Source organism: Alternaria viburni, assembly GCF_023758015.1.
Source record: "Alternaria viburni strain BMP 2772 chromosome Unknown scaffold_27, whole genome shotgun sequence".
In the NCBI taxonomy this organism is placed as follows: domain Eukaryota; kingdom Fungi; phylum Ascomycota; class Dothideomycetes; order Pleosporales; family Pleosporaceae; genus Alternaria; species Alternaria viburni.
The window spans coordinates 392,138-415,238 of NW_026055796.1; the positions used below are offsets into that span (position 1 = coordinate 392,138).

Sequence of the window (23,101 nt, forward strand, 5' to 3'; positions counted from 1 at the left end):
CGGTGGGAATGGGAACATGAATAGCGGGGGAGGGTACTGGAGGGTTTGACTCAGTGACCAAGAAGAAGCGCTCCGTGCACAGGCAGAACACCTATTCACTGAAATGTCATTCAAACTTTTGTGGTGCCTATACTAATGCTAGTATGAGATCGCACTCTGAAATCACTTTTTGATTTGAAACCCGCATCGTAACCATGCAACCTGGACGTTCCTATCTTCCAGTTGCGGTGATGTCCATATGCTCAGTCACGTACTCATCATCTGCTCCACGAACCTGGCCGTTGTGACACCCAGCCTCCATCCCATTGTTCCAACTCTCCAGATCTGTCATATCGCCACGTGGTTACTTCATGCTCTTCAAGTCGATAGTTTTCTCTTCTTCTGTCTCAAATCCAACACATTCGTCCCTCCTGTTTTCTGGGCAATCCCATCGTCCATCTGCAAGGCCACCATCTCCTTTTTTTCCTTCTCTTTCTTGACCTCTTCGGCAGCGAGACGTTGCTGCAAGACCTCCACCTTGGCTTCGGATTGTTGCAACTCTTTCGCCTGCCGCTCGCGCTCCCGCCGGTCAATCCTCCATAGAGCTTCTTTCATGGTAAAAGCACCGGGCCCCGTCGCATTGAGCGCCTCCCTCCGCTCATCTATCGTGTAATCGTCGAATCCTGGCATTATGTGTCCATCATGGCTCATCTTGAGCTTCTTCTTGACTGGCAGCGGCATGCTCTCAATGTTAACGGGGAGACGCTTCCATTCCGGCTCGAGGTTCCTCCACGCCTCCAGCTCTTGTTTTGTGATGTGCGGAGCCTGTTTCAAATCGCCCTGCTGGTCGTAGTTCCATGTGTATATGGCAAAACGCTGCTCGGGTTCCGGTGCGATACGTTGGATCATCTCGTCTCCTCCTTCTTCGAGCATTTGAACTTGTGACCGGGCAGTACGAGCCCTTACAAAGGTTCCTTCACTTCGTGTTGAAGTGGCTCTATCATTGGCCCGTGCCCATGTTAACGGGTTCTTATAATCATGGAATAAGTAATCATATTTGTCTTCCGCTAAGATGACCGTGTGGAGGTCTGGGAGCTCGGAAAAGTTGGGTATGTACTCCTCCGACTTTGTTGGAGGGGTCGACATGGTAGGCGCGGGGGCCGGATTGCCGGTAGGTGTTGTTAAGGGTGGATTCATGGGTCAGATTTGGTTTGGAGGTGAGAAGGGAGGAAGGTTGATCACCGTTAACTGTTGCTGGGGGGGAATTATGTTCAGATTGGTAGTAAGAAGAGGAGTGGAGGATGTAGGAGTATCGATGGCCGGCTTTTATACAAGCGACTAGCAGCCGTAGAAGGGCTCGGGTGAGAGTCGCGTGGGTGAGAGAGCGAACCTGGGGGGACTGTGGATCTAGCCTCCCCCATGTCCTCGCGCAAGTACCACTCACAACCTTCCTTTCGCAACTTCCCCACTACTACCGTCATGTAGTCACTTGACATTCTTCTCCAACCACTCTTCCCACTGCTCCGCCGTCCACGAACTGCTGATCTCATTGTTCACAACCCCATCAAACACAACCGTAGGAGTGACATGCACACCCGTCAGTCGATTCGCTTTCACCTGCACCTTAACATCATCCGTAACCCCGTTTCCTGAGTTCAGTGCCCCATCCTCGCCAGGCTTGTCGCTTATCTCCAACAGTCCATAAACCTTGCCTTCATCGACACCCACAGACCCGGCGATTTTGGCTAGTCGCTTGTACGTCGCGTTCCTCGTCTCGTTGACCAGGCTTACATCGAAGAAGTCTTTCTGCTCTGCAAACAGCTTCTGTGAAAAGTCCCAGAATTTGGAACTGTCGACCTTTTGTACGGCGTAGGCGGCTTCGTGGACGAGGGTGGAGGACGGGTGCCAGGGTTGGATTTGTTGCCGGAAGATGGTTACGACGCGGTCGGAGTATTTCTCGAGAAGTGTCTTGCGGAGAGGGGTCTCGTAGATTGTTTTGAACATCTTGGCCGAGAAGGGGCACACATAGTCGAGGTCTGGGATTTGACTGTTAGTCCGATGGAGGCCTTGGGATGGGTCGGGAAGTTGTAATCCAGCAGTCGAGGATGAAGCACTTACAGAGCTCGAGTGTGTGGATGGCCTTGGGCTGAATAGCACTGGAGGCCAGCTTTTGGCCAGCGAATTTGGGTGCGAGAGCCATGGCGATGGTTGATCTAAGGTTGTGCTGGAGGCCCGGTGAAGAGGTGCATGCTCAATTGATATAGAGCTGTGCTATATATTTGACGGAGATGAACAGATGGCGTGACAATCGGCAGCTTCGGAGTAGATGGGGATGGTACCAGAACACGAATGCTGACATATGAGGATGCCATCGGAGCTTTGGATATGACGAAAGCGGGGCCGGATGTCACGCATGCGAGGACCCGGGCCGCTGGCAACCATCTCTAGCTGCGCCGACCCGACGGCAAGAAACATGCAGCTCACATCCAGATGTTTTTGTATTTCCTTACAATTAAATGATGCCGCTGTTGGATCGTAAATGTTGTCTGATGAGAGATGAAGCGCGGTCAGGGATAGCTCGCCCCTCCCCCACCGCGCTCCACCACAGCTGTCGCGCCAACTCCGCTCACTCCCGAGCCTCGAGCTTCATGCAACACCGCGTCATAAGCCGCGTCCAGTAGGCGCTATAACTTAGACATCCACAGTCCTTATCCACACATCACAGTAGTGATCGCCCATCATCCAGAGATGCCCGAACTTAGCTCAACAGACGACGACCTTCTTGCCCGCCTCAATGCGCTCAAGACATCCTCCGTCAGCCTGGATACCAATTATAGCGCTTCGATAGCACCTAGGAATCCTCCCAACCCCACCGATGACCTCGCCGCTCGCTTCGCACGTCTTGGTAGCGCGTCTCCCTCGGGCTCGCCACAGCCGTCGCGTACAACGTCCACGAACAATGCCGGCGCACCGGTCGCAGCACCAGGGGCACCGAGCTACCTGGAAGGGATAGCCCAAGGCGTAGGAGGCTCGAATGTAGAGTTTAACGAGGAAGATGAAAAGAGCCTAGAAGAGTTACTTGGTGAGCTAGACGGCGCCGTCGGTGATCGGAAGGAATGGGACGTATCCATGGAAGAACAACAAGATGTTGGAAAGCTGTTGAAAGACATGCGCAAGATACTCCCGGAAGTAGTGAATAATAGGACACATGGGCCGCAGAGTGGGCGTACGAAATGTGAGCAGCCATCGAAGGAGGAGTTGACGGACTGGGAGAGCATTGAAATCAATGTTGGAGGTGGGGAGGTCGGTAGAGCCAGGGAAGACACAGAGAGTGGAGATGAGGAAGACGAAGATGGCAAGAAGAGACCCGAGGACGACGAGGCAGACGATGTGATTGCGAGAGTCATGGCAGAACTGGAAATTAGCAAGAAATACGATCCTCCTTCTCCTCCGTCAGAAGACGACAAGTCAGAGTCAGGCGACCAGAAGAATGCATCAACGGCATATACAACAGACGGCGGCTTCACACTGCCTTCCGCACCGAATACTCTCCCCGAAGACGACTTTGCCAGCAGTCAAGCCATCGAAGATGCGTTCACCGCACGCCTGGCCGCTCTAGCCGCTCCTTCGCCATCGCAGACAAATTCCCTCGGCCTTCCTTCCGCCCCATCTTTCGCGCCAAGGAATAAGCCGCCGGTGTCTACCAATCTACCAAAACAGGTCGATCAGGAGATCGATACATGGTGTATCATCTGTCAAGACGATGCGACGCTGAAGTGCCTGGGCTGTGACTGTGATTTATATTGCCAGAATTGTTGGATGGAAGGGCACCGAGGGGAGTCTGCTGGGTTCGAGGAGAAGAGACATAAAGCCGTCTTGTATAAAAAGAAGAAGAAACAACAGGCCGCAGCTTGAAAGTCTCAAATCGGACCCGTAATATGCTGTGCTTGTGCGATTGAAGATGGCACCCAAGACAGGCACGGGTGGCACTGCGTAGTGTCTTAAAGTCGATAATGCGAAAACAGGGATACGCCATAGGTTGTGTCCGAAGATTCCTGGACAGCAACACTCGCTCTTGGAGACACATGGAGCCTCTGGTCCGCGCCGAAGAAGAGTGGAAAGATTTTCTCGAGCAAAACGCGAAGAGCCCCTTATACACCCCGTGGGGATGGGCGATCGGGCCTCGCCTTTAAGAAGCTTCAGTCTCTCCGGCGCATGTATAGCGGAACCAGGAGCAGAGCACACGGTATTACAATACCTGAAAGCATGGAGCTGTATTGACTCAAGCGTTCTGCCACTCAGTTTCCTCGGAGCTGGCAATGAGACGCTCTTGCAAACAGACTTCAAGTCGGCCTATGGGAGTAAATCTCGCGAAGAAAAGACAACTAGTTATTCTGGCTCGAATGAAGCGCCAGTTCCAAGTCAATCAACATCAATCGCATTCTACAAAGAATAATTAGGGTAGGAGTATACCTTAGCTTAGTAATGGTCTAGTTATTAAGGTTTCGAGTATGTATACTGCAAACCACAACTCGATTCACTATTATCTACCCAGTTCTTGGATTCACTGGAGATTGGAAGGAGCGACGCTGTCTGGTCGCACTTTCCAGGTTCGTTCGCCAGGGCTCTCCCCTCTACTAAAACAACGCTAGCGGGTGTTAGTCTGTGCCACCACCTCCCTCAGTCAGAATCAATACATTGACCACATCTCCTCCACCACACTATCTCTGTTACGAGACCTCGAATTGCTCGACATCTTTACCGATTTTTCCGATTTTCTCGCTACTACGAAGGAAACTCGAAACGTTGTGATGGCGAAACCTGGAAGTCGTGGCTCCGACATGTAACACAACACCGTCTTGTCTGTCTGTCTGCGAGCTGACCGACCCCTCCAGTACTTCGCGCAACGCCGACTCGTCACCCCTTCTGCGTCTTCCAGCTGAGCTACGGAACCAAATCTACGGGTGCGCAGATCCCTGCCCATCACAATACAAACGGCCTATGCTAACATCTTGTGCCTCAATTAGATACGTACTAAGCGGCCGTGTCTACAAGATCCAGGGCGATGGTCGCGTCAACGGACATCCGCTCAGTCTACTACTCACTTGCATTCAAACCTATCATGAAACTGCCAAGTCACCATATCTTGGACTGAATCTCTTCTCTTTCAACTCTCTCCTCGAGTTTCAGCTGTTTAAAATGCGACTCTCGCCCTCTCAGCTCGATGATATCCAGACAGTACAGCTCAACGCATGGGAATACACTCTGCCTTGGTACTTGAGTGGGCAGCCGGAAGTCATTTGCGGTTCTCTTTACCTGGGTGGGCTGCGCGGATTACGAACTGTTTATGTTGAAAAGCCACTGATGTCAAGGGAAGATCGAGCACGTGTATGGCAGTGGTATGAATTTGGGGCGCTTTTGGAAACACTCAAGCTCTATCTGATCGGTAAGACTATCATGGTTGGGGATACCGTGGTGACGTAGCTATGGCTTTCAAGTGCTGAGTGAGGCAAATCATGGCTGTCGATGATGGGGATGGGAACAAGAAGTAGGATGTAGTTGGGTGCCTGTTAACATGTTCGGATATTGTCGTAGACTGATCTCGTTGCACACGTCCAGATGATGCGATCTCAAGGCGCGGACACTTGCTCGTTACTTCAGCGTGACTTCCGGACTTACAGCTCGGGAAACACCGTGAGCGGCAGCTGGGGCAGGTGAGCGAGCGGCCTACTTGAGGCTAGCGTAATAGACCCTGTCCTTCTCTCTTAGTAGTCCTGGTCGTGTGAATTACCTTTTGCTTCCCACGTCTTTCCCCGTGCTATACTACTTCGACAATCTGAGTTGCCAACAATGACGGATACGGAACGCACGACCGACGCACGCTTGCTCATGTAAGTACCGAAACACTGCACCGCATGTGCGTAAGAGCCATTCACTATGCCAAGCTAACATCAACAGATACATGCGCAACACTGCCGAGTCCCCACTTTTGCGCCTACCCGGAGAAATCAGAAACCACATCTACGAACACGTCCTCGGCCAACGCACGTACGCCCTTTGGGTATATTCCTTCAAAGCCACATACACGCATCGAAATGACCTCGCTCTCCTGCGCGTCTGCCGCAAAGTCTACGACGAGGCAAAGCTCTTTCCCTTTTCGCTCAACACATTCTGCTTCCCCCATTTTCTCAAATCATACTACACTCTCATGCGGGGGCTTGATGCGACGGAACGTCAGATTATCCGCACGGTTCGCATAACGTTCTATTTAAGAGAACCTGAGAGCCTCGTTGCGGATTTGCATGAGTGCCGGCTTGATTCCTTGTTGCAAGTCTTTCCAGCAGTGCGGTCTGTACATCTGCATGTGGGCTGTGGGGATTTCGATTCGACGAGGTTGGAACAGGCAGTGATGCGTATTGGAAAGCGGGTACAGAGCGGTCTAAATGAGGGTGTCGACCTGGAAATCACTCGTGCTAAATATTGATCAGAGAATCGTGGTGGGAAGCATCGTCGGTCGTGCTCAGGATCAGGTTACCCAGAAATCGCAAAGAAGGTTTCTTTTTGCGTCATGACACCGTCTTGATACTTACTATGCATTGGGGTCAGATGATAACCAAAGGCTACCCAAAGTCCGTCTTCACAGCTTTCGAGACTGAACTGTTTTCTGTAGCACAAGGGGCATGGGTGTTAGCTTCTACGCATGCTGACCATTGACGAATTCAAGACCATACTCAAATTCCGAGGCACAGCCATATCCATACTGCGCGACCTAAATAACTGAACACCCCCACCTTCATTTCACGGCATGCCTAACCACACCCTCAGCGACCCACCTACCCTCAAACTTCTCTTCCAGCACTCTCAGCTTGCTAAAGAATACATCATCATCCACGTACGCCCCCTTCAGCCACCGCTCACCCTTTGTAGCATCGAAAGCCTTCCTAGCATGCAACACCCTCCTATTATCAAAGATGACACACTCGCCCTCATTCAACCTGTACTCATACAAATTCTCCTCCGCACTAAGCAGCTTCTCGTACGCATGCGAAGCAGCAATGAAGGAGCGAAGCGACGTGGAATTGCCGCTGCCAATTCGCGCTTCGAACGGGCCCTGGAAAGGTGGTGACCAGTTTATACGGCGAATGGCGAGGTTGGCGGGGTCGCTGTAGTTAGGATAGGCGAAGGTTTCAATCACTGGCCGGGTGAAGTGGTAATGATAGGTGGGATGGTGGTAGTGGTATGTTACGGGAAATGTACATAGCGTTCTGAAGTGGCCCTCGGATTGCCGCCGGAGTTGATGTGCTGCAGCGAAGGAGTCTGAGAAGAAGGATTCGCCACCTGGTGTGCGGGCTCGGAGAGAGTGCAAGAGTTGCAGATGCGGGGGGTTGGATGTGTACAGCAAGTCCATGTGGAGACCGAGGTAGTCGGGCGTGTAGGCTATGTTCTCGGCTTTGGGTTTTGAGCGGACGTCCCATGTTCGGCCGTAGAAAGTGTCTTTGAGGGTACCGATACGGGAGGCGAGGGCTACGACGGATTCCTCGGATTCGGGGACGTTTTTAATGAAGAGGAGCCCATAGCGATTCAGGTGGGTGAGAGCTTCGAAGAGGGACTCGTCTTGGGACATGTAAGTGTCGTAGTCGAGCCATTTGTTGTCTTTCACGATCCTGTTCTTGTCCCAGAACACTCTGTCATCGTGTCGCACTCCGCCACGTAGCTCAATCTCTGTGTTGAATGCGCGGCGTAGCCAGTCGATGGAATGCCGTGTGCGGTGCTCGGGACCGAAGCCTTTGACGTCTGTCTTCCATTGAAGCTCGATAGAGACTCCCTTCTCTTCATCAACTACTGTCTTGCAGCTACCCTCTACATCTTCTGGTATGTCCGAAGTCTGGAAGCGCTTGTTCTTGCTGTCAGGGTCCATGCATTGCGTACACGTGCAGCTGTCACGAAGGAACGCAGCGTCAAAGATCTTGGGCTCTCCATCGATGTTCACAGCGATTCTCTTCGCTGGGCTACCGTCAAGCTGGCCAATGTTGGATTCATCATGAACGAGAAGTTCCTGCTCTTTCGAATGTCTCAGCTCTTGCTCCTGTTGCTGTTGCAGCTGTTCCTGGCGTTTGGTTGGCCGAAAAGGGCCATGTGTAGCGGGGCTCCAATCAGCATGCTCGGCCGGCTTAGGTGATCGCCAGAACGAGTTGAAGAAGAAACGCCGTCTCTGAACAGCAATAGCAATCCTGCGAGAAGTGGTGACTTGCGATCTCAGACTCCGTAGCGGTATTCTGGTGGTGATGGTGAAAGACATGGTCGGCCGCAGCTGTTGGCAGTGACGGGACACGGCGGGGTTCCTTGCTTTTCAACGTCAGGGAGCGAGCGTGGTGGAAACAATCAACCCGTAAACCGAGGTCTCTACTACCCTTTGCCCGGCACGTTTGCAATTACAGGTGTCCTACCGAGCATCGGCGGTGGGTAGCTATTTACGCGCGCGAACATAGCACGTGTCTCAATCGACGCGCTGGGCGCATGTCTGAGGGTGTCGCACAGCTGAAGCATGAGGTAGGAGCTTGTCTATCTTCACCGTTTACCGACACGATATGCTGGCAGAGGCAGAGCTAATATGACTGGCAGGGCTCCCAGCGACAAGTTGTCGTCGCAGGTGCGGTGGCAGGCCTGGTGTCGCGGTATGTCTAATCTCCCTTGTTCGCGCACATGGCTGACATTGCGACAGCTTCGTGATAGCTCCCCTCGACGTCATAAAGATCCGCCTGCAACTGCAAATCCACTCGCTCTCCGACCCGTTCAGCGTTCGCAATGTCCAAGGGCCCGTATACAAAGGAACATTGGGCACCCTCAAACAGATTCTTCGCGAAGAGGGTGTCACGGGGCTATGGAAGGGCAACATACCGGCGGAGCTCATGTACTTGACGTACGGTAGCGCCCAGTTCTCTGCCTACACGTACATATCGCATTGGCTAGAGACGATTCCGCCGCCATATACGCTTCCCAGCTCAGTCGCGAATTTCCTCAGCGGAGCCAGCGCGGGTGCCGCTGCGACGACGGCGACATACCCGCTCGATCTTCTTCGCACGCGCTTTGCTGCGCAAGGCAAAGATCGCGTCTATACCTCCATCCTCGCGTCTGTGAAGCATATCGCGCAGCATGAAGGACCCAGAGGCTTCTTTCGCGGCCTCGGCGCAGGCGTGAGCCAGATTGTGCCGTACATGGGCCTCTTCTTCGCTAGCTACGAAAGCTTGAAGCCCATAACCGCCTCTTCTCCCGTACCACTGCCACTCGGAAGCTCAGATGCCGTCGCCGGTGTCATCGCGAGCGTTCTCTCCAAAACAGCCGTCTACCCGCTCGATACCACGCGCAAGCGACTACAAGTCCAAGGGCCGATGCGCGAGCGATACGTTCATCGGAACATACCGACATATACCGGCGTCATCAATACCATTGCGCATATATGGAAGCATGAAGGTCGACGAGGCATGTACCGCGGGTTGACGGTCAGTCTTCTGAAAGCTGCGCCAGCCAGTGCGGTCACCATGTGGACATACGAGCGGGCCATGGGCCTCATGCTCGCTTTTGACGAAAAGCACAAAGACGATTGAACATCGGGATTCTAATATGCATGGGTCGGCGTTGAGATACCAAATACTCCTTCTTCATAGACTCCATTTCTCAAATCAAGATACATTACAACCCAACCTCTTCGCGGGACTACTTCAAATTCCCGAACGTACCCTCTCCGCCCGTCCAAGTTACCTTCATCATCGGCTGCTCTAGGAAATCCTCGACGCCCCTCTTCGTCGTCACTTCGCCCCACCCTCTCCGTCGCAATGCCTGCTGCAATATAAAGGCCAGATCTACGTTGTTCACAGCTAACTCCAAAGTCTCGCCTTTGGATCCTGGTATCACATACTCTAGATATAGTCGTGGGGCGTCGCGGGCGGTCATGTAGAATGGTGTCCACAACGGTCCTGGTGGTGGACGCTCAAGTAGCTGTGGGCGAGCGTGAGAGACATCTCTAGCTACGGATGGATCATGGAGAGGTGGCGATGGATTGGCCTGAAAGCTTGAATGGTTGGTACGCCTAGTATCAAAGTCGGGATACTCGTTGCGTAACTTTTCTTCCAACTTGGCGAGTTCTTCTTGCATCTTGATGTTTTGGTTGCTGAGTAGCCAGTTCGTGTGGTTTAGTCCTTCGATCTTTTCTTGGCTTTCACGGGCTAGAGCCTCAAGGGCTGCTAGACGCGCGTCTGTGGACATTATAATTCAGGATGTTCTGACGAGTCAGGGGGTGTATATCAGAGGAATTACGGGGATTACAGCGATACAGGTTTTGGATCATGCATGTCGGATCTATTTATCACCTACGATAGTATGAGGGAATCAAGAAGTCAGAGTAGGGATTTGAACTACTGGTACGTGATTCATGGGAGGATCTAGTCCATGTCCAATCATCCAAGTCACAAATGGAAATTGTAGCGTGAAGTTGGCTTCGCAGTTTGAGAATGTGCTCTTCCTGGAAGAACTAGCAAACCTTCGATGTTGGAAACGAATTGATATAAAAGCCCCGCGGCGATATCTGCTACTGACGCATGAACAACGACTCCACAAAACGCTACGTAGTTATTCCCTACCTAGGCAGTCCCTTGCCATTACTCCAAATGCTGACTGTGTAATAGTAAATCAAAACGCACACATACATTTTCCCAGTCACATCAAGCCTACCTCCAGCAACGAGACCGCATTGAACTCAACAACGAACTACACTTGTGTCAACAAAAGTCCGAAGCAAAGATCCACAGCATGTCAAATCAAGGCTGGATCTGTAAGGACTGCGGGGCTGTAAATTACCATAATGAATGGCATTGCGAGGAGTGCACTCAAGTCTGAGAACTACCGAGTTACTGTCAAGACAAGCGGATATTGGAACGTCTTACGCAGTTGAAATCGACAGAAACAAACATCTTCCACATTCAATTATACGGTGCAAATAAAGTGATAAACAGTAACAAACTTATATATTAGGTTTAACACCGCGCCGTGCTGGATTAATATATTGTCAAACTTGAAAAAATGGTGTGATTGAGGAAAGTAAGAAGGAAAGATCCAATCCATTCACCACTATGCCGTTGCTGGATTATTCATCGCTGACATTATCGAGCACAGTGACGACCACTGCAATCGATGCAGCATATGTATAAGCTAACCACTATGGGAAGCAAGGCAACATGTGGGTATGCCAAGAATCACCTGACAACCACTTCACACAACCTCGAGAACTTGGCAACCCATCGTTACCTACCATCCCAACCCCCGACGTACATAACCAAAATTACCCGCGAAAAGATCTTAGGCTCCAGCGCAATGTCCAGAAGAATGTGGCGATGCGGCTCTCACGGCATCGACCCCCGCTAGCCTACCCTTTTGGAACCCGTGCCGCACCCAAGTAGGTCCTTGCCCCTGGCGAGCTACATCCAATCCTGTCCCAAACTTGGACTATTGCACCCGACCGCACGTTTATCGTTATACTAGGTATAGAGCTTTGTTCAGGTTTGTTCCTATCATCCGTTAATCCTTCCAATACCCAGTACAAATGTCGCGACCCTGGGCGAGTTTCTTCCTTTGTACTGTGGTTTCTCAACTTCATTGAATTACTTACCGGGTCTTTGCTACGATTTCTCCTTCAATTTCATTCTCCCGGCAGCCTTCCGGTCGTCTTTCGCCCTCAAAATGCGTGTTCTTACTTGGGTCACCTGGATATTCGTTTCCTTGATGGGAGCTATTGATGCGGCTGCCAGCGAAACCTCAGGTGTCGTAGAAGTAGACCTAGTCTTCCCGCGCAACGACACATACGCGCCAGCGCCATATGTGCCCATCGTCTTTGCAGTTCGGAACCCCGAACTCGCGACGTTACTTGATTTGCATCTCAGCTTCCAAGTCTGGAATATAACGAACGGCTCAATCGTCGACGAGGGAAGCTTCGGCGACCACTATCGGGACGGAACCCTCAACTGGACAGACACGTCCAGCTCCGACCCGGAGCTCGTATATCGCCACTACACAGAACTCAACATAGAGGGCAAATGGATGTTAAACTGGTTCCTGCGCTGGTCTAATTGTACATACGACCCTCTTCGGGAAATACATTATCGAGATTCCCAAGGGCAACGCTTCGGCTCAGGCATCAAGTTCACCACGAAGAAGACTGCGCAGGGTATTGATCTTGTTGACGCAACAAAAGACCGGAGTTGCCCTGGAGATCAGGGAATAGCTGTCAACGTTGTTGATACTACGAAGGTTACCGGAGGCTCCTACGGCGTGGGCGAACAGTGCGCTGTCTTGGACAATTCAACCGTCACTCCCACTCCTTGCCGAGTCGATATCGATTCTACCGCTGCTTCAAGCATTGCGGCAGCCTTGACAGCAAGTCTCTGCTCTGATGAGAATCTAATGTGGGTGGAGGCTGGAAGGGCTCCAGAGCCACAGATCAGTTGCCCTGTAGATGAGAGTGCCGCCCAGCAACTCCTCGTCGGGGGTCTAACATGCCTAATGGCTGCGATTGGGGCTTTGAGCTATCTCCTCTTGTAAACAGATTACGTGTTAAGATGCGGGCATAACGCGATGTAATAGCACAATGTATATACTCGGTATACAACTATACTCCCCGACCACCTCATACTCACCTTGAGTATCTGTACACAACAACCAGAAAGCAAGCTTCAAAAAAATGAAAATAGAATTCGCAATCCTACTAAACCACACGAAAAAACTTGGATATAGATGGGAATGAAGAGTCGAGTCGGGTTATCATATCCTTAACAAACGCCGCCAGCGCCCATCTCAGAGAGAGAGGGAAAGAAAAGAAACCCCTCCACCCATAGTCGTGCTGTGCAAAGACACGCCTTGTGCTGCACATGGCACCCACCCAGCCACCCCTTCCAAACGCGCGAACGCGGGAAACATGCAAAACTGAATCGAAGCCAGAAGAAATCCGTAGAGAACCAGACCTTTTCGTCCGCTCGCATTCTGGCATCCAAGTCCCGCCACACCACACAAAAGAACGCCAGGCCAGAGACGCAAGAACATGCGTTGCCAATCACCCAGCCGCATAGTCTTTGCGAACAAAAGGATAAAGCGCCTAGTCGAGACCATCTGCGCCGTCCATGTCCACATCTTCATTATCAGCCACCTTCCTGGGCTCTTCAAGATCTTTCTTGAACGCCGCCTTCTTCGCGTCTACATCGTCCCGGCTGAGGTCCTTCATCCAGGTATTGTTCCTGACGAGAATGTCTTGGACTCTCTCTCTTCGCTCGTCGTTGAGCTTCTTGTACTCTTCAGCTGGGTTGGGGACGGCCTCGCTGAGACCCGCGCGCACGGCGTCTGGTTGCAGGAAGTACTGGACACCACCTGTACCGAAGGGTTCGCTGTTGATAAAGGTCATGATGTAAGCGGCGGGGCTGATGGACACGGTGATCTTGTCGCTGTGCTTGACGTGATCGAAGCGTTCTTCCTCGGTGAGGTGTTCGGCTCGCGCGAGGCGCTTCTTGAGGTACGGGTAGTTGACACGGGAGAGGTCGACTTCTTCGGTGGGTTCCACGGCCATGTACGAGGCGACGTATGCTCGCCAGCGCTTAATCCGGTCGAGCGTGGTGAAATCAAAGGTCGGGTCGTCCTTCTTGAAAAGCCGCACGTGCGCCCACATCTTGGCGGGGTTCTGCAGAAACATCAATACATGATTCATAAGAGGGAGGTGGTGTTGACTTACATAGGTGATGCGGTAGGTGTCAGCGTCCTTGGCGAGCTTCTCCACAGCCTTGCGATAGCTAATCTCGTTCTTGTGAGTTGTGGTGTCGTTGACACGATCCTTCCTGAAGAGGTTGTAGATATCAAGGCTCTTATCCTTGTTATCATGACTGACAACAGCAAGAGCGAATCGGACAAGCGAGCTCAAGAGCCTGTCGAACGAGTACAACTGCCACCCGATCTGCAGGTAGTACCTTCGTAAAGTCTCCTCGATAAAGTTCATCTCTACTTCGCCGGAGATTTGATCTTGGAACATTTCGAGAAGCTGTTGGTAGTAGTTTGCTGATGGCGATGTGTCCTTGAAGAAGTCGTCGGGCTGCTTGTCGAGCATCTTGAGCTTCTGCGCTGCCTTTGGCTCCTTGGCGCGCGCGATGACTTCTCGTACTTCCTCTTCGCTATCCTTGAGCTTTAACAGCCTCTCGTAGAGCATGACGAACATGCGGAAGAAGCAGTAAATCGAAGCGTTGGAGTACATGTTGTACTCTACGCGTTGGTAGGGCTCTTCGTGCTCGAACTCTCTGTCGCCGAAAGGCGTGGGAGCATCAGTATATTCTACCCATTGTCTCTCTGGCCGATCTGCGCGAGGATTGGAGTTTGAGCTGTCACCAGCTGCCTCCTCATCCATAGCGGACGCGTCCGGAGTACTGTCCCGACTTGCCGACGCAACACTGTCTTCCTTGTCCTTTCGTGACTTGTTGTTGGGATCGAGAACATTGCGGCGGAGGTCTCCCTTCTTCATTTTCTGCGAGCGTTGGGAAACATCGTCGTCTGGAGAGGGCGTGTCCTCACCAGAATCGTTTGGCGTATCGCGTGGCGAGGTTTGTACCCGCTGCTCGAACTTGGCAGAATCGATGCCAAAGAAGAGAGGAACGAATTCCTTGACAAAAGGCACGACCTTTGCAAAGTCGGCACTGTTGTTGTTGTCCGCAAATGTGAGCATCAGTCGAGCCACGTCGAAGAGTACCTCTTCATCCCGGAAGGAAAAGGCAAACTGGTAGTCCGGCTGCGATATCTCTTGGATCTGCTGCAGTCGCTTCTGCTCTTCGTATCTGACCTGGATCTCGTTCGTGAGGGACTTAGGCTGGAACTGTCGCTTGTCGGCCTGCTTGACGGTAATGCTCTGGTGATCCAGCGACTTCCAGAAGATCTTTTGGGTCTGATCGCGCCAGACCTTTTCCCATTCACGCTGAGCGGCCTTCCAGTCCTCCAGTTTAGTCTTCAAGCGGTGGAGAAGTACAGGGACGACGCTCCAGGGCATTTGGAACAGTTCTTTAATCACGTCCTTTCCCCTGTCACGGCCGTAAATCTTCATAATGACGCGTTTGTAGATCGTCTCACTCTGTCCACCAAGTCCAGGTGGCAATGTGAATCCCTGTCTGTCCTCCGGCTTCATCGTGAGCAACTGATTGGCGATGGGCTCCAACTGTTGGATCGTGCGACTGCAGGCCTCAATGTTGAAGTCATAGTCATGGCGCTCTTCCTCGATTCTGTGCAAGCCCTCCTCGAAAGTGTTCTTGCGATGGGCAACGAAACCCGAATCCTCGGAGGCCCATGTCGGGTGAGATGCCCACTCGTCGTTCAGAACAGATCTGCAGAGTTCGTCGCGTCCACTACACACGCGTTCTCGTTCGCGCCTTGGGAGCAAGCGATAGCTAGGACCAAGACTGCGGCAGTTCGATAATGAGACACGTGAGTTGACAGTCTTAGGGCGGTACTTTTGCTGCTCTTCGTCCTCGCCCATGAACTTCTTGAACCAAGCATAGAGTTCCTGATTTCCGCCGATGAAAGATCCGGCGCGAGACAGTAGTAACTGCTTGTCGATCAAGTCTTGCGAGTAGAGGTTGCAGAGCTTCAAGAACTCGTTCATTGTGTTCTTGTTTCCAATGAACTTCTTGACGCGGTCAAAGAAAGCAAGCTCATCCTGGCTGGGTGTTGTGGTCGTCGTCGGTGGCATTGGCTCAGGTAGCGCAGGAGTCAGAGTGGGTGATACCGGTGGTCCATCGGGAATTGCCTGCTTTGCGCCATGTCCGGTCTTTGCGCGCTTCAACATGTTAGTTGATGATCTTTTGTGATGCTCTATTGCATTCGAAGGAAGGCCCATTTTCATCTCTGGTGGGAAGAGAGCTAAACAGTACCCCACCATCAAACATAGTGATGATAGTCTCGATGACAATGATCGTGATTTGGTGGGGTTGAGATGGAAATAGAGTATGACCAAAGAAAAGAAATTGAAAGGGTTGGGGCAGAGGACCATGGATGCACGTGCCTCTATAAAGAAAAACAACGTGACCTAACCCGGCCCGTTATAGTGTAGAATCATGTACGTACCTTGTTGACATTGCCCTGGTTGTATCCACCTCGAACGTTCGAGGTTGGCATTTCTTGCGACATGGGCGCGGGCATTGGCGCAGCCACAGGGCCTTGTCGCTCGCGCTTCCTCTTGTTGTCGCGGTTCGCTGTAGGTGTAGGTGCGAAGTTGCCCATCGGAGGCAATCGAGATGTATCGGCGCGTCCGGGCGTTTGTTGGTTTGCAGCGGCTCCGTATCCTGATTCACCTCGAACATTGCTGAGCATGACTGCGTCTTCAGCCGCGTTCTTGGCGGCCTGCTGTTGCGCTCTGTGTTGAGCAGCGGACTCCGGAAGGAACTGCTTGAAATCCTCCAGGAGATCGGGTGCGCCACCAAACAGGTGGGTGACTTGGGCGTATACGTCCTGAATGGGCTTCGACTCTCTCTGGTACGTCTGTAGTATCTCCAGGAAGTTTTTGTAAATGTCTGGGTGAGCTGCGAATCGGTTCTAGGGGACCATTAGCATTTTGGTTTTCAACCTCACAGTGAAGAATGGTACCTTGATCTTGTTCACGTAGCTAATCGCATGGTTGAACTCTACCGGCCCTCTCTTTTCTGCTGCAGCTCCGCCCATCTGTGGAAGCTGAGCAGCGCCGTTCATTGCCTGTCCTTGTAAGGAGGCACCCGGATCAACGCTGGGGGACATCATTGAGCGGCCAGTAGCTGCAGATACAGCGTTTTGTAACTGCGAAACTCCTCTCTGCTCTTGTTGGTGAGCTAGCGCTGCAGCTCCAGCAGGGTCAGGATGAGGACGCGATGTGACCTCTGGCGAGTGAGGCGCTGGGCCCTGCTGTCCTTGTGGACCGTACAATGGCCCTCCGAGAGTACGGTTGTTGGGTGAGAACATCGATTCTTGTCCTTCAGGACCTTGAGCTCTCTGTTGTTGAGGCCATGGGCGTCCTTGGGCAGTCTCGTAGTAGGTGCTCTCGTGTTGCGGTCCGTTGTTGCCGTTGACGGCACCGCTGCGTGGCGGTGAAAGCGGCCTTGGAGCGGGCATAGTCGATACCATGGTTCCCATGGGCGTGGTGACTCTGATAGCGTTCGGATCGCCGTTGGTACCACACTCGATCTTGTAGCCGGGTGGCAGAAACGTGTTGAAACCCTGGATCAAAGCCGGGTTGCCCGCAAACAATGTCGATACCCTCTCGATGACGCCCGGGGTATCGATAGCACCGCTCTTGAAATCCTTCATGATGTCGAGGAATCGGTTGTACACGTCGGGGTGGTCGGCGAACTGGACTTTGACCTGGTCGAGATAGCTCAGGGCGTCGTTGAGGATGGGCTGCTGTCCCTGGCCCATAGCCATGGATCCTGGGGGGCCAGCAAAAGGCATCAACATCTGGGCCTGGGTAGGTGCCTGTACGGCGTGTTGCATACGCGGTGTAGTCTGCTCATGCTGTGCGGGCGCATTTCCATACATGGGTCCTGAGTTGGGGCCACCCATGGGTGGCGCAAGTGGGTTTGGCCCGTTCATGGGTCCTGACTGGCCAAGCAGACCGTTGGGCCCGTGGATGGTTCGCGTTGATGGTGCGACTGCCACTGGCTGGTGTATTTGGATCGGCCCAGAGTGGTTCTGGTGCGCAGCGTGCTCGCGCTGCTGTCGCTCGTGCAGGTCGCGGTCTCGCTGCTCCGCCTCGCGCTTGACGATGTCTTCTTGCTGGTGCATGGCATGCGACTCCATCTCTCTGTCTCTGTTTTCGCGGTCGCGCATCTCGCGCTCTCTGTCGGCGTTGGCTTGCTCCGAAGTCGGCATGTGCTGCTGCTGCTGTTGTTGTAGGGTTTGCGAGATGCCCGGCAACGAGTACGGAGGGGCTTGCGGGCCTTGGTGAGCTTGCGCGCCCGCGTCTGACGATGGCGGTCGCTGGGCGGACATGTGGGGCGACGAGTGCTGAGGTTGCGCCGTCAGGCCGGGAAGTGTGGGGAGGTTCTGGTTGTGGGCTGTCGCGGCGTTTGACGAGTAGTAGCCGCCACCTGTGACGGGGTTAGCAATGCGAACAGGCGCGTCGTCCGCCGGTGCTACGTACCAGATGGTGGAGGAAGTACTGGTCCTGGACCCTGGGCGGGTGACGCATGTGAGGGACCCTGGGGCGTCGCGCTGTTTGGCCTGTCATCGGTCTCGAAGTCAGCGTGAATCCAATCGAAGGGTGGTGAGAAAAGGAGCTCGCAGGCGTCTTCGCTCATGGTGCCCGTCTGCTGTGGGCAGTGAGTGGGAGGCGAGTACGCACCCATAGGGACCCAGAGGCCGTGGCGCCTGGCCTTGACCCTGCTCTGTTTGCTGCTGGCCCTGTCCAGCTGCCGCCGCTTGTGCAGGCGGCCACCCGTCGCGATGCGCTGGATTCATGTCCTCGGCTTTACCAGGCGTGCCGGCGATAAGGCAGCTTGCGTAGCCGGTTCGGTAGTCGCGTTGTCGTGTATTAAGCGGATTAGCCTCTGCTGGAGCTCATGGGAGGCTCGTTTCTTCGAGGGGGGTCTGTTGGGCGTGGTGTGGCTCGTAACTGGAACTCGGTCGCCCGCTGTTGATCAGGAGCAAAAGCGCGGCTGGAGCTGGCACGGGGGCCCAAGTCGCGCGATTCGGGCGTCGACAGAAGATGGGACGGCGGTCGAGATGTATGCGACAGGCTCGAACGAGTCAAAAAGAACAATAGCGAAAGGGCAGGCTGGTGATGATGCTTCCGCTATCGACACAGGTTCTCGTCAGGGACCACAGATCGGTTCAACTGTCGGCCCGCAAGGCGGTGGCAGAAAATCAATCAGCGCGTCATCTAGCCGAGCCACTCGGCCGTCAGCCTTATCTGAGATGCCGCATGCCGAAGCCACTTTCACCTTCGTTGGGTTATAGTATATTGTCACGCAAGCCTATACCGATTTCTCACGCGTCTTTTCAAGATTGAAGCACGAAGATATGTATTCACTGCATATGACTTCGATGGGAAGCCAATTCAATCGCACTCGCCCATCCCCACCGCAAACGCCGCAAAACAACCAACATAAGAAGACTCGTGATGCTCGTTGTCCATCCCCTTACCCTCCACTCCATCCTCCATTAGAAGATCCACTGGAAACTCTCAGTAACCTCAAAGCCGACTCTTGACCTGGACGGCACATTAGTAATCTCGCTTAAATGAATCAACAAAGTGGCGGACTTACCTGATATCAGCGCTGCTAGCACCAATCAACACCTCAAACGCGCCTTCCTCTGCAATCCAGGCACCTGTCTGACCGAGACTCGTGTCGAAGTATCCCACGGAATACTTGTCCAGTGTCAAGACCACATCCTTCGTCTCACCAGGCTGCAAGAGGACTTTGCCGAAAGCCTGGAGTTCCTTCTCGGGGCGAGGAAGCGTCGATTTGACATCTTTGACGTATGCTTGCACAATTTCGTGCGCCGCAAATGAACCCGTGTTTGTGACTGGCACGGTGATGGTAATCTTCCCATCCTCAGAGAGTACCGTGCTGCTAGCACTCGGTGTTCCGTATTTGAAAGTGGTGTATGTAAGACCGTGGCCAAATGCAAAGAGCGGTGCAATTTTGGAGCGCTCGTAATGCCTGTAGCCCACGTAGATGCCCTCGCCGTACACAGTCTTCAGGTTCTCGCCAGGCCAGTTGTGGTACGCAGGGTTGTCTTCAATCCGGACAGGGAAAGTCGTTGGCAATTTCCCGCTGGGACTGCTGTTGCCGAGTAGCACATCGGCAAGAGCATTTCCAGCTTCCTGACCTTGGTACCATGCTTGGAGGATAGCTGGTGCCTTCTGTACCCATGGCATGGTAATCGGTGTTCCAGATTGGTTGACGATGACGGTGCGTGGGTTGGCAGCTAGAACAGCTTCGATCAGACGATCCTGCGAGCCGTTCTTCGGAAGATCCATCGTTTGCCTGTCGTATCCTTCCGACTCCCATTCGGCGTCCAGTCCGACCAGCACCACAGCCACATCTGCATCACGCGCTGCGTCCGCGGCTTCTTGTAGACGATCGATCTTGTCCTCCTCTTGATAGCCGATTCGGCAGCCACCGTAGTCGTGGCGACGGCCTATGACAGAAACCTTAGACGCGGGTCGGACTTCGTTGGTGCTCTCAATCAGAATCTCGACAGGTTTGCCCTCTTCGAGATGAATCGACTTGAGCACATCTTCTGACGCGGAGAACATAGCCTCGCCCTCTTGTATCCAGTCCCAGTTGTCGATGAAAATGTCGCCGTTTATGTACATGCGCCCTGGCCCAACAGACGCAAAGCTGAAGCTGTGGTTTCCGGTTGTCTTCGGTGTGAGTGTGGTCTTGACTTTGAAGGAGAAGTCTGGAAGCAGTTCCATTGGCGCCGAATCCCACAGCCATAGATCTGTGCTGACCTTGTGTTGAACGACCGCCGGCTCACCCTTGAACCTGTCGCCCTTGTAGTATTCTAATCGAACACCGGTCTCACCATTGGACTGGCAGTATGGTGAAGCAAGCGGTAGCCATTTCGAGCTATCGCAGCCTTGGGCAAATTTGATTTCACCGTCGAATCGATTTTGAAGGCCTTGCCAAGGTGTGACGTTGTAGTAGGGGTTTAGGCCTGCGCTCCCTCCTCCACTGGCAATGGCTCGCTTGACGTTCGGCCCAATCATAGCAATCTTCTTCGCGTTCTTGATGGGGAGTACGCTGTTCTCGTTCTTCAGGAGCGTCAATCCTTCGATACCAGCCTGGAGAATCAGGTTCCGCGTCTCCACGTTGTCAATCGACTGCTCCGGCTCCTCTGGTGTCATGTTGTTCAGTCCCTTGACACGATCGACAAGATAGAGGACTCTGGCGGCGGATTCTTCGATATCACCACGGGTTAGCTCACCCTTCTCCAGACATTCCTTCACTTGGTCGATCTTGCGCCATTTGGACGGCCCGGGCATCTCAACATCAACACCAGCTTTTATTGATGGTGCAGTCGCATATGTGCCCGTCCAGTCGGAAATAATGGCTCCATTCCATTTCCACTCGCCTCGAAGAATCTCCTTGATCGAGTGCTCATACTCATCCGCATGAATGCCATTGATCATATTGTAAGCGCTCATGAGCGCCCAGGGTGATGCATCCCGAACAGCTATCTCGAAGGGCTTCAGATAGATCTCACGCAATGGCCGCTCAGCAATGATGGCATCGTACGCTTGCCGCTCAGTTTCTTGCTCGTTTCCAAGAAAGTGTTTGATCGTAGCTGCAACGCCCTTGCTCTGAAGACCGCGAACATACGATGCAGCAAGCTTTCCAGTAAGGAAAGGATCTTCCGAATATGACTCAAAGTTGCGACCACCAAGAGGCGACCGGTGCATGCACACGGTAGGCGCAAGCAACACGTGTGCACCACGAGCCTTTGCTTCTTCTCCGAGGTGACGGCCGATCTCCTCAATCATATCCAAGTTCCACGTGGAAGCCATGGATATGCCGCATGGGAATAAAGCGGCCTAGCTTCGTCAGCGTAAGACAAGCAGTGCCAAGCCGGAGTACGTACAGGTGTGCCGTTAGTGAAGAACTCTCCGCGAGCGCCATTGGGTCCATCTGATGTCTTGATTGACGGTATGCCCTTTTCGGGTATGGCTACAGTCCGCCAGAAGTCCGCTCCTGCAAGTAGTGAGATCTGGAATGGTCAGCCCGGCTCCGCTCAAGGCTGCTTCGGCTTTCGAATAGATTAACGAGGTCAGGTGGGATTCTAAGCGATCAGAAAAGCCATTCATTTTGATTACCGACTTTCGAGAACCAATCCTTCTAGACCTTCTGCTCAAAAGACGGGCTGAGATAAGGGATTGTGGCTGGGGAATGACTCGTATCCCTACCAAAAAGACGTATAGGATAGAAGTTGACACCTCCGTGTGCCTCATTCATTCGACATGACCGTATCGAACGCCGAAATTTGAGATATCTGCCACAGAAGTAAAGGCGAACATACCTGTTCCTCTAGAGTCAGCTTCGCCGCAAGTTCCCTCGCCTTGTCGTCCGGCCGCTCCATCGAGAAGATCTTCTTGCCCGCCATCGTTTCGTCTGCCGGGGAAGCCTCCTCAGGAGTCGCAGCAGGCGTCAACGTAGGAGTAACGAGAGTGACTGGTTGGATGTGGATAGCCGCGTGCTTTATGTCGTGCTGTTTGATATCTTCCGTCGGACTAGCGTTTCCAAGGTTGATTGTAGCCATTGCAGATCAACCAGAATTAATCATTCGATAAATGCGGAGCGTTCGAGCGAATTGCCGCGCCTTCTTGCCACTGCAACCGGAGCGGTAACGAGCGAGGGGTTGGACGACGATGCGAACGAGAGAGGGAGGACAAGCTGAAGGATTAGCAGATTCAGAGGCAGTCTATCGAAGTAGATTGTCATCCTTTAGTACTTGCGCAGCGCTGGATGCGACTGTCTCTTGACGCATGGACCCAGGGAAAACGCTCGAGTACCGGATCTATTGGAAACAAGCCTTGTCCTAGTCACGGCTCGCAGGCACGTCGTCTCAGATCTACAAGGTAAGTATTATTAGTCGGCGGGGGCAATCAACCGAAGTTAACGCGCCCGTCTCGATCTGTCGACAGGAGGGAGGCTCATGTGTGATCTCAATCTAGATCCGTTGCAACGGCTTCTTGTGGCGAAATCCGAGAGTAACGCGAAGGGTACGATAGCAATCCTTTGATCCCCACCTCGTTGCAGCTTTCTGAGCAAGTAAGAACCAGACATCCCGCGCAAGTAGGTTGAAGGAGCAGGTGACACGTAGACTAGACATGCAAGTCTACGCCGCGCAGCGAGACATTCGTCTCTCGAGGTAAGCAGCGTGGAGCTTGATTCGTCGCCTACTCTTTGTTGGATAGCTGTGATGGCGGACCTGAACCTCCGAAGCTAGTCTAAAAGGCAGTTGAGCAGCTTCCGAAGCGCACATTAGGCAGTCAAAGGATGATACAGCGCGGTTGCATACCAATCAGTGGTGGGAAATCTCGCAATGAGGTTGTAGCGGCCCGAGAGGCGGGTATGTT

The 23,101-nt window shown here is 53.0% G+C and overlaps 8 protein-coding genes across 8 annotated transcripts; 3 read left to right on the forward strand and 5 right to left on the reverse strand.

The window, feature by feature from the left end:
• Positions 1-357: 357 nt before the first annotated feature.
• Positions 358-1,176, reverse strand: J4E79_009920 (uncharacterized protein; the record flags this gene model as incomplete). Its single annotated transcript, XM_049358760.1, has 1 exon — positions 358-1,176. One exon carries the CDS (start codon positions 1,174-1,176, stop codon positions 358-360), a length of 819 nt encoding a protein of 272 aa, XP_049206863.1.
• Positions 1,177-1,464: 288 nt separating this feature from the next.
• On the reverse strand, positions 1,465-2,179 carry J4E79_009921 (uncharacterized protein; the record flags this gene model as incomplete). The annotated part of the gene is made up of 2 exons (XM_049358761.1): positions 1,465-2,015; positions 2,098-2,179. The coding sequence occupies 2 exons, from the start codon at positions 2,177-2,179 to the stop codon at positions 1,465-1,467; spliced, it is 633 nt and encodes a 210-aa protein (XP_049206864.1).
• Positions 2,180-2,727: 548 nt separating this feature from the next.
• J4E79_009922 (uncharacterized protein) lies at positions 2,728-3,894 on the forward strand (the record flags this gene model as incomplete). The annotated part of the gene is made up of 2 exons (XM_049358762.1): positions 2,728-3,171; positions 3,223-3,894. The coding sequence occupies 2 exons, from the start codon at positions 2,728-2,730 to the stop codon at positions 3,892-3,894; spliced, it is 1,116 nt and encodes a 371-aa protein (XP_049206865.1).
• A 2,878-nt stretch (positions 3,895-6,772) lies between these two features.
• On the reverse strand, positions 6,773-8,278 carry J4E79_009923 (uncharacterized protein; the record flags this gene model as incomplete). Its single annotated transcript, XM_049358763.1, has 1 exon — positions 6,773-8,278. The coding sequence occupies one exon, from the start codon at positions 8,276-8,278 to the stop codon at positions 6,773-6,775; it is 1,506 nt and encodes a 501-aa protein (XP_049206866.1).
• A 218-nt stretch (positions 8,279-8,496) lies between these two features.
• On the forward strand, positions 8,497-9,584 carry TPC1 (mitochondrial thiamine pyrophosphate transporter; the record flags this gene model as incomplete). Its single annotated transcript, XM_049358764.1, has 3 exons — positions 8,497-8,529; positions 8,602-8,654; positions 8,702-9,584. 3 exons carry the CDS (start codon positions 8,497-8,499, stop codon positions 9,582-9,584), a joined length of 969 nt encoding a protein of 322 aa, XP_049206867.1.
• A 2,128-nt stretch (positions 9,585-11,712) lies between these two features.
• J4E79_009925 (uncharacterized protein) lies at positions 11,713-12,570 on the forward strand (the record flags this gene model as incomplete). The annotated part of the gene is made up of 1 exon (XM_049358765.1): positions 11,713-12,570. One exon carries the CDS (start codon positions 11,713-11,715, stop codon positions 12,568-12,570), a length of 858 nt encoding a protein of 285 aa, XP_049206868.1.
• A 550-nt stretch (positions 12,571-13,120) lies between these two features.
• On the reverse strand, positions 13,121-18,314 carry J4E79_009926 (uncharacterized protein; the record flags this gene model as incomplete). The annotated part of the gene is made up of 5 exons (XM_049358766.1): positions 13,121-13,696; positions 13,748-15,826; positions 16,114-16,581; positions 16,633-18,104; positions 18,158-18,314. The coding sequence occupies 5 exons, from the start codon at positions 18,312-18,314 to the stop codon at positions 13,121-13,123; spliced, it is 4,752 nt and encodes a 1,583-aa protein (XP_049206869.1).
• An 862-nt stretch (positions 18,315-19,176) lies between these two features.
• On the reverse strand, positions 19,177-22,281 carry J4E79_009927 (uncharacterized protein; the record flags this gene model as incomplete). Its single annotated transcript, XM_049358767.1, has 4 exons — positions 19,177-19,225; positions 19,281-21,559; positions 21,607-21,732; positions 22,042-22,281. 4 exons carry the CDS (start codon positions 22,279-22,281, stop codon positions 19,177-19,179), a joined length of 2,694 nt encoding a protein of 897 aa, XP_049206870.1.
• Between the last annotated feature and the right edge of the window lie 820 nt (positions 22,282-23,101).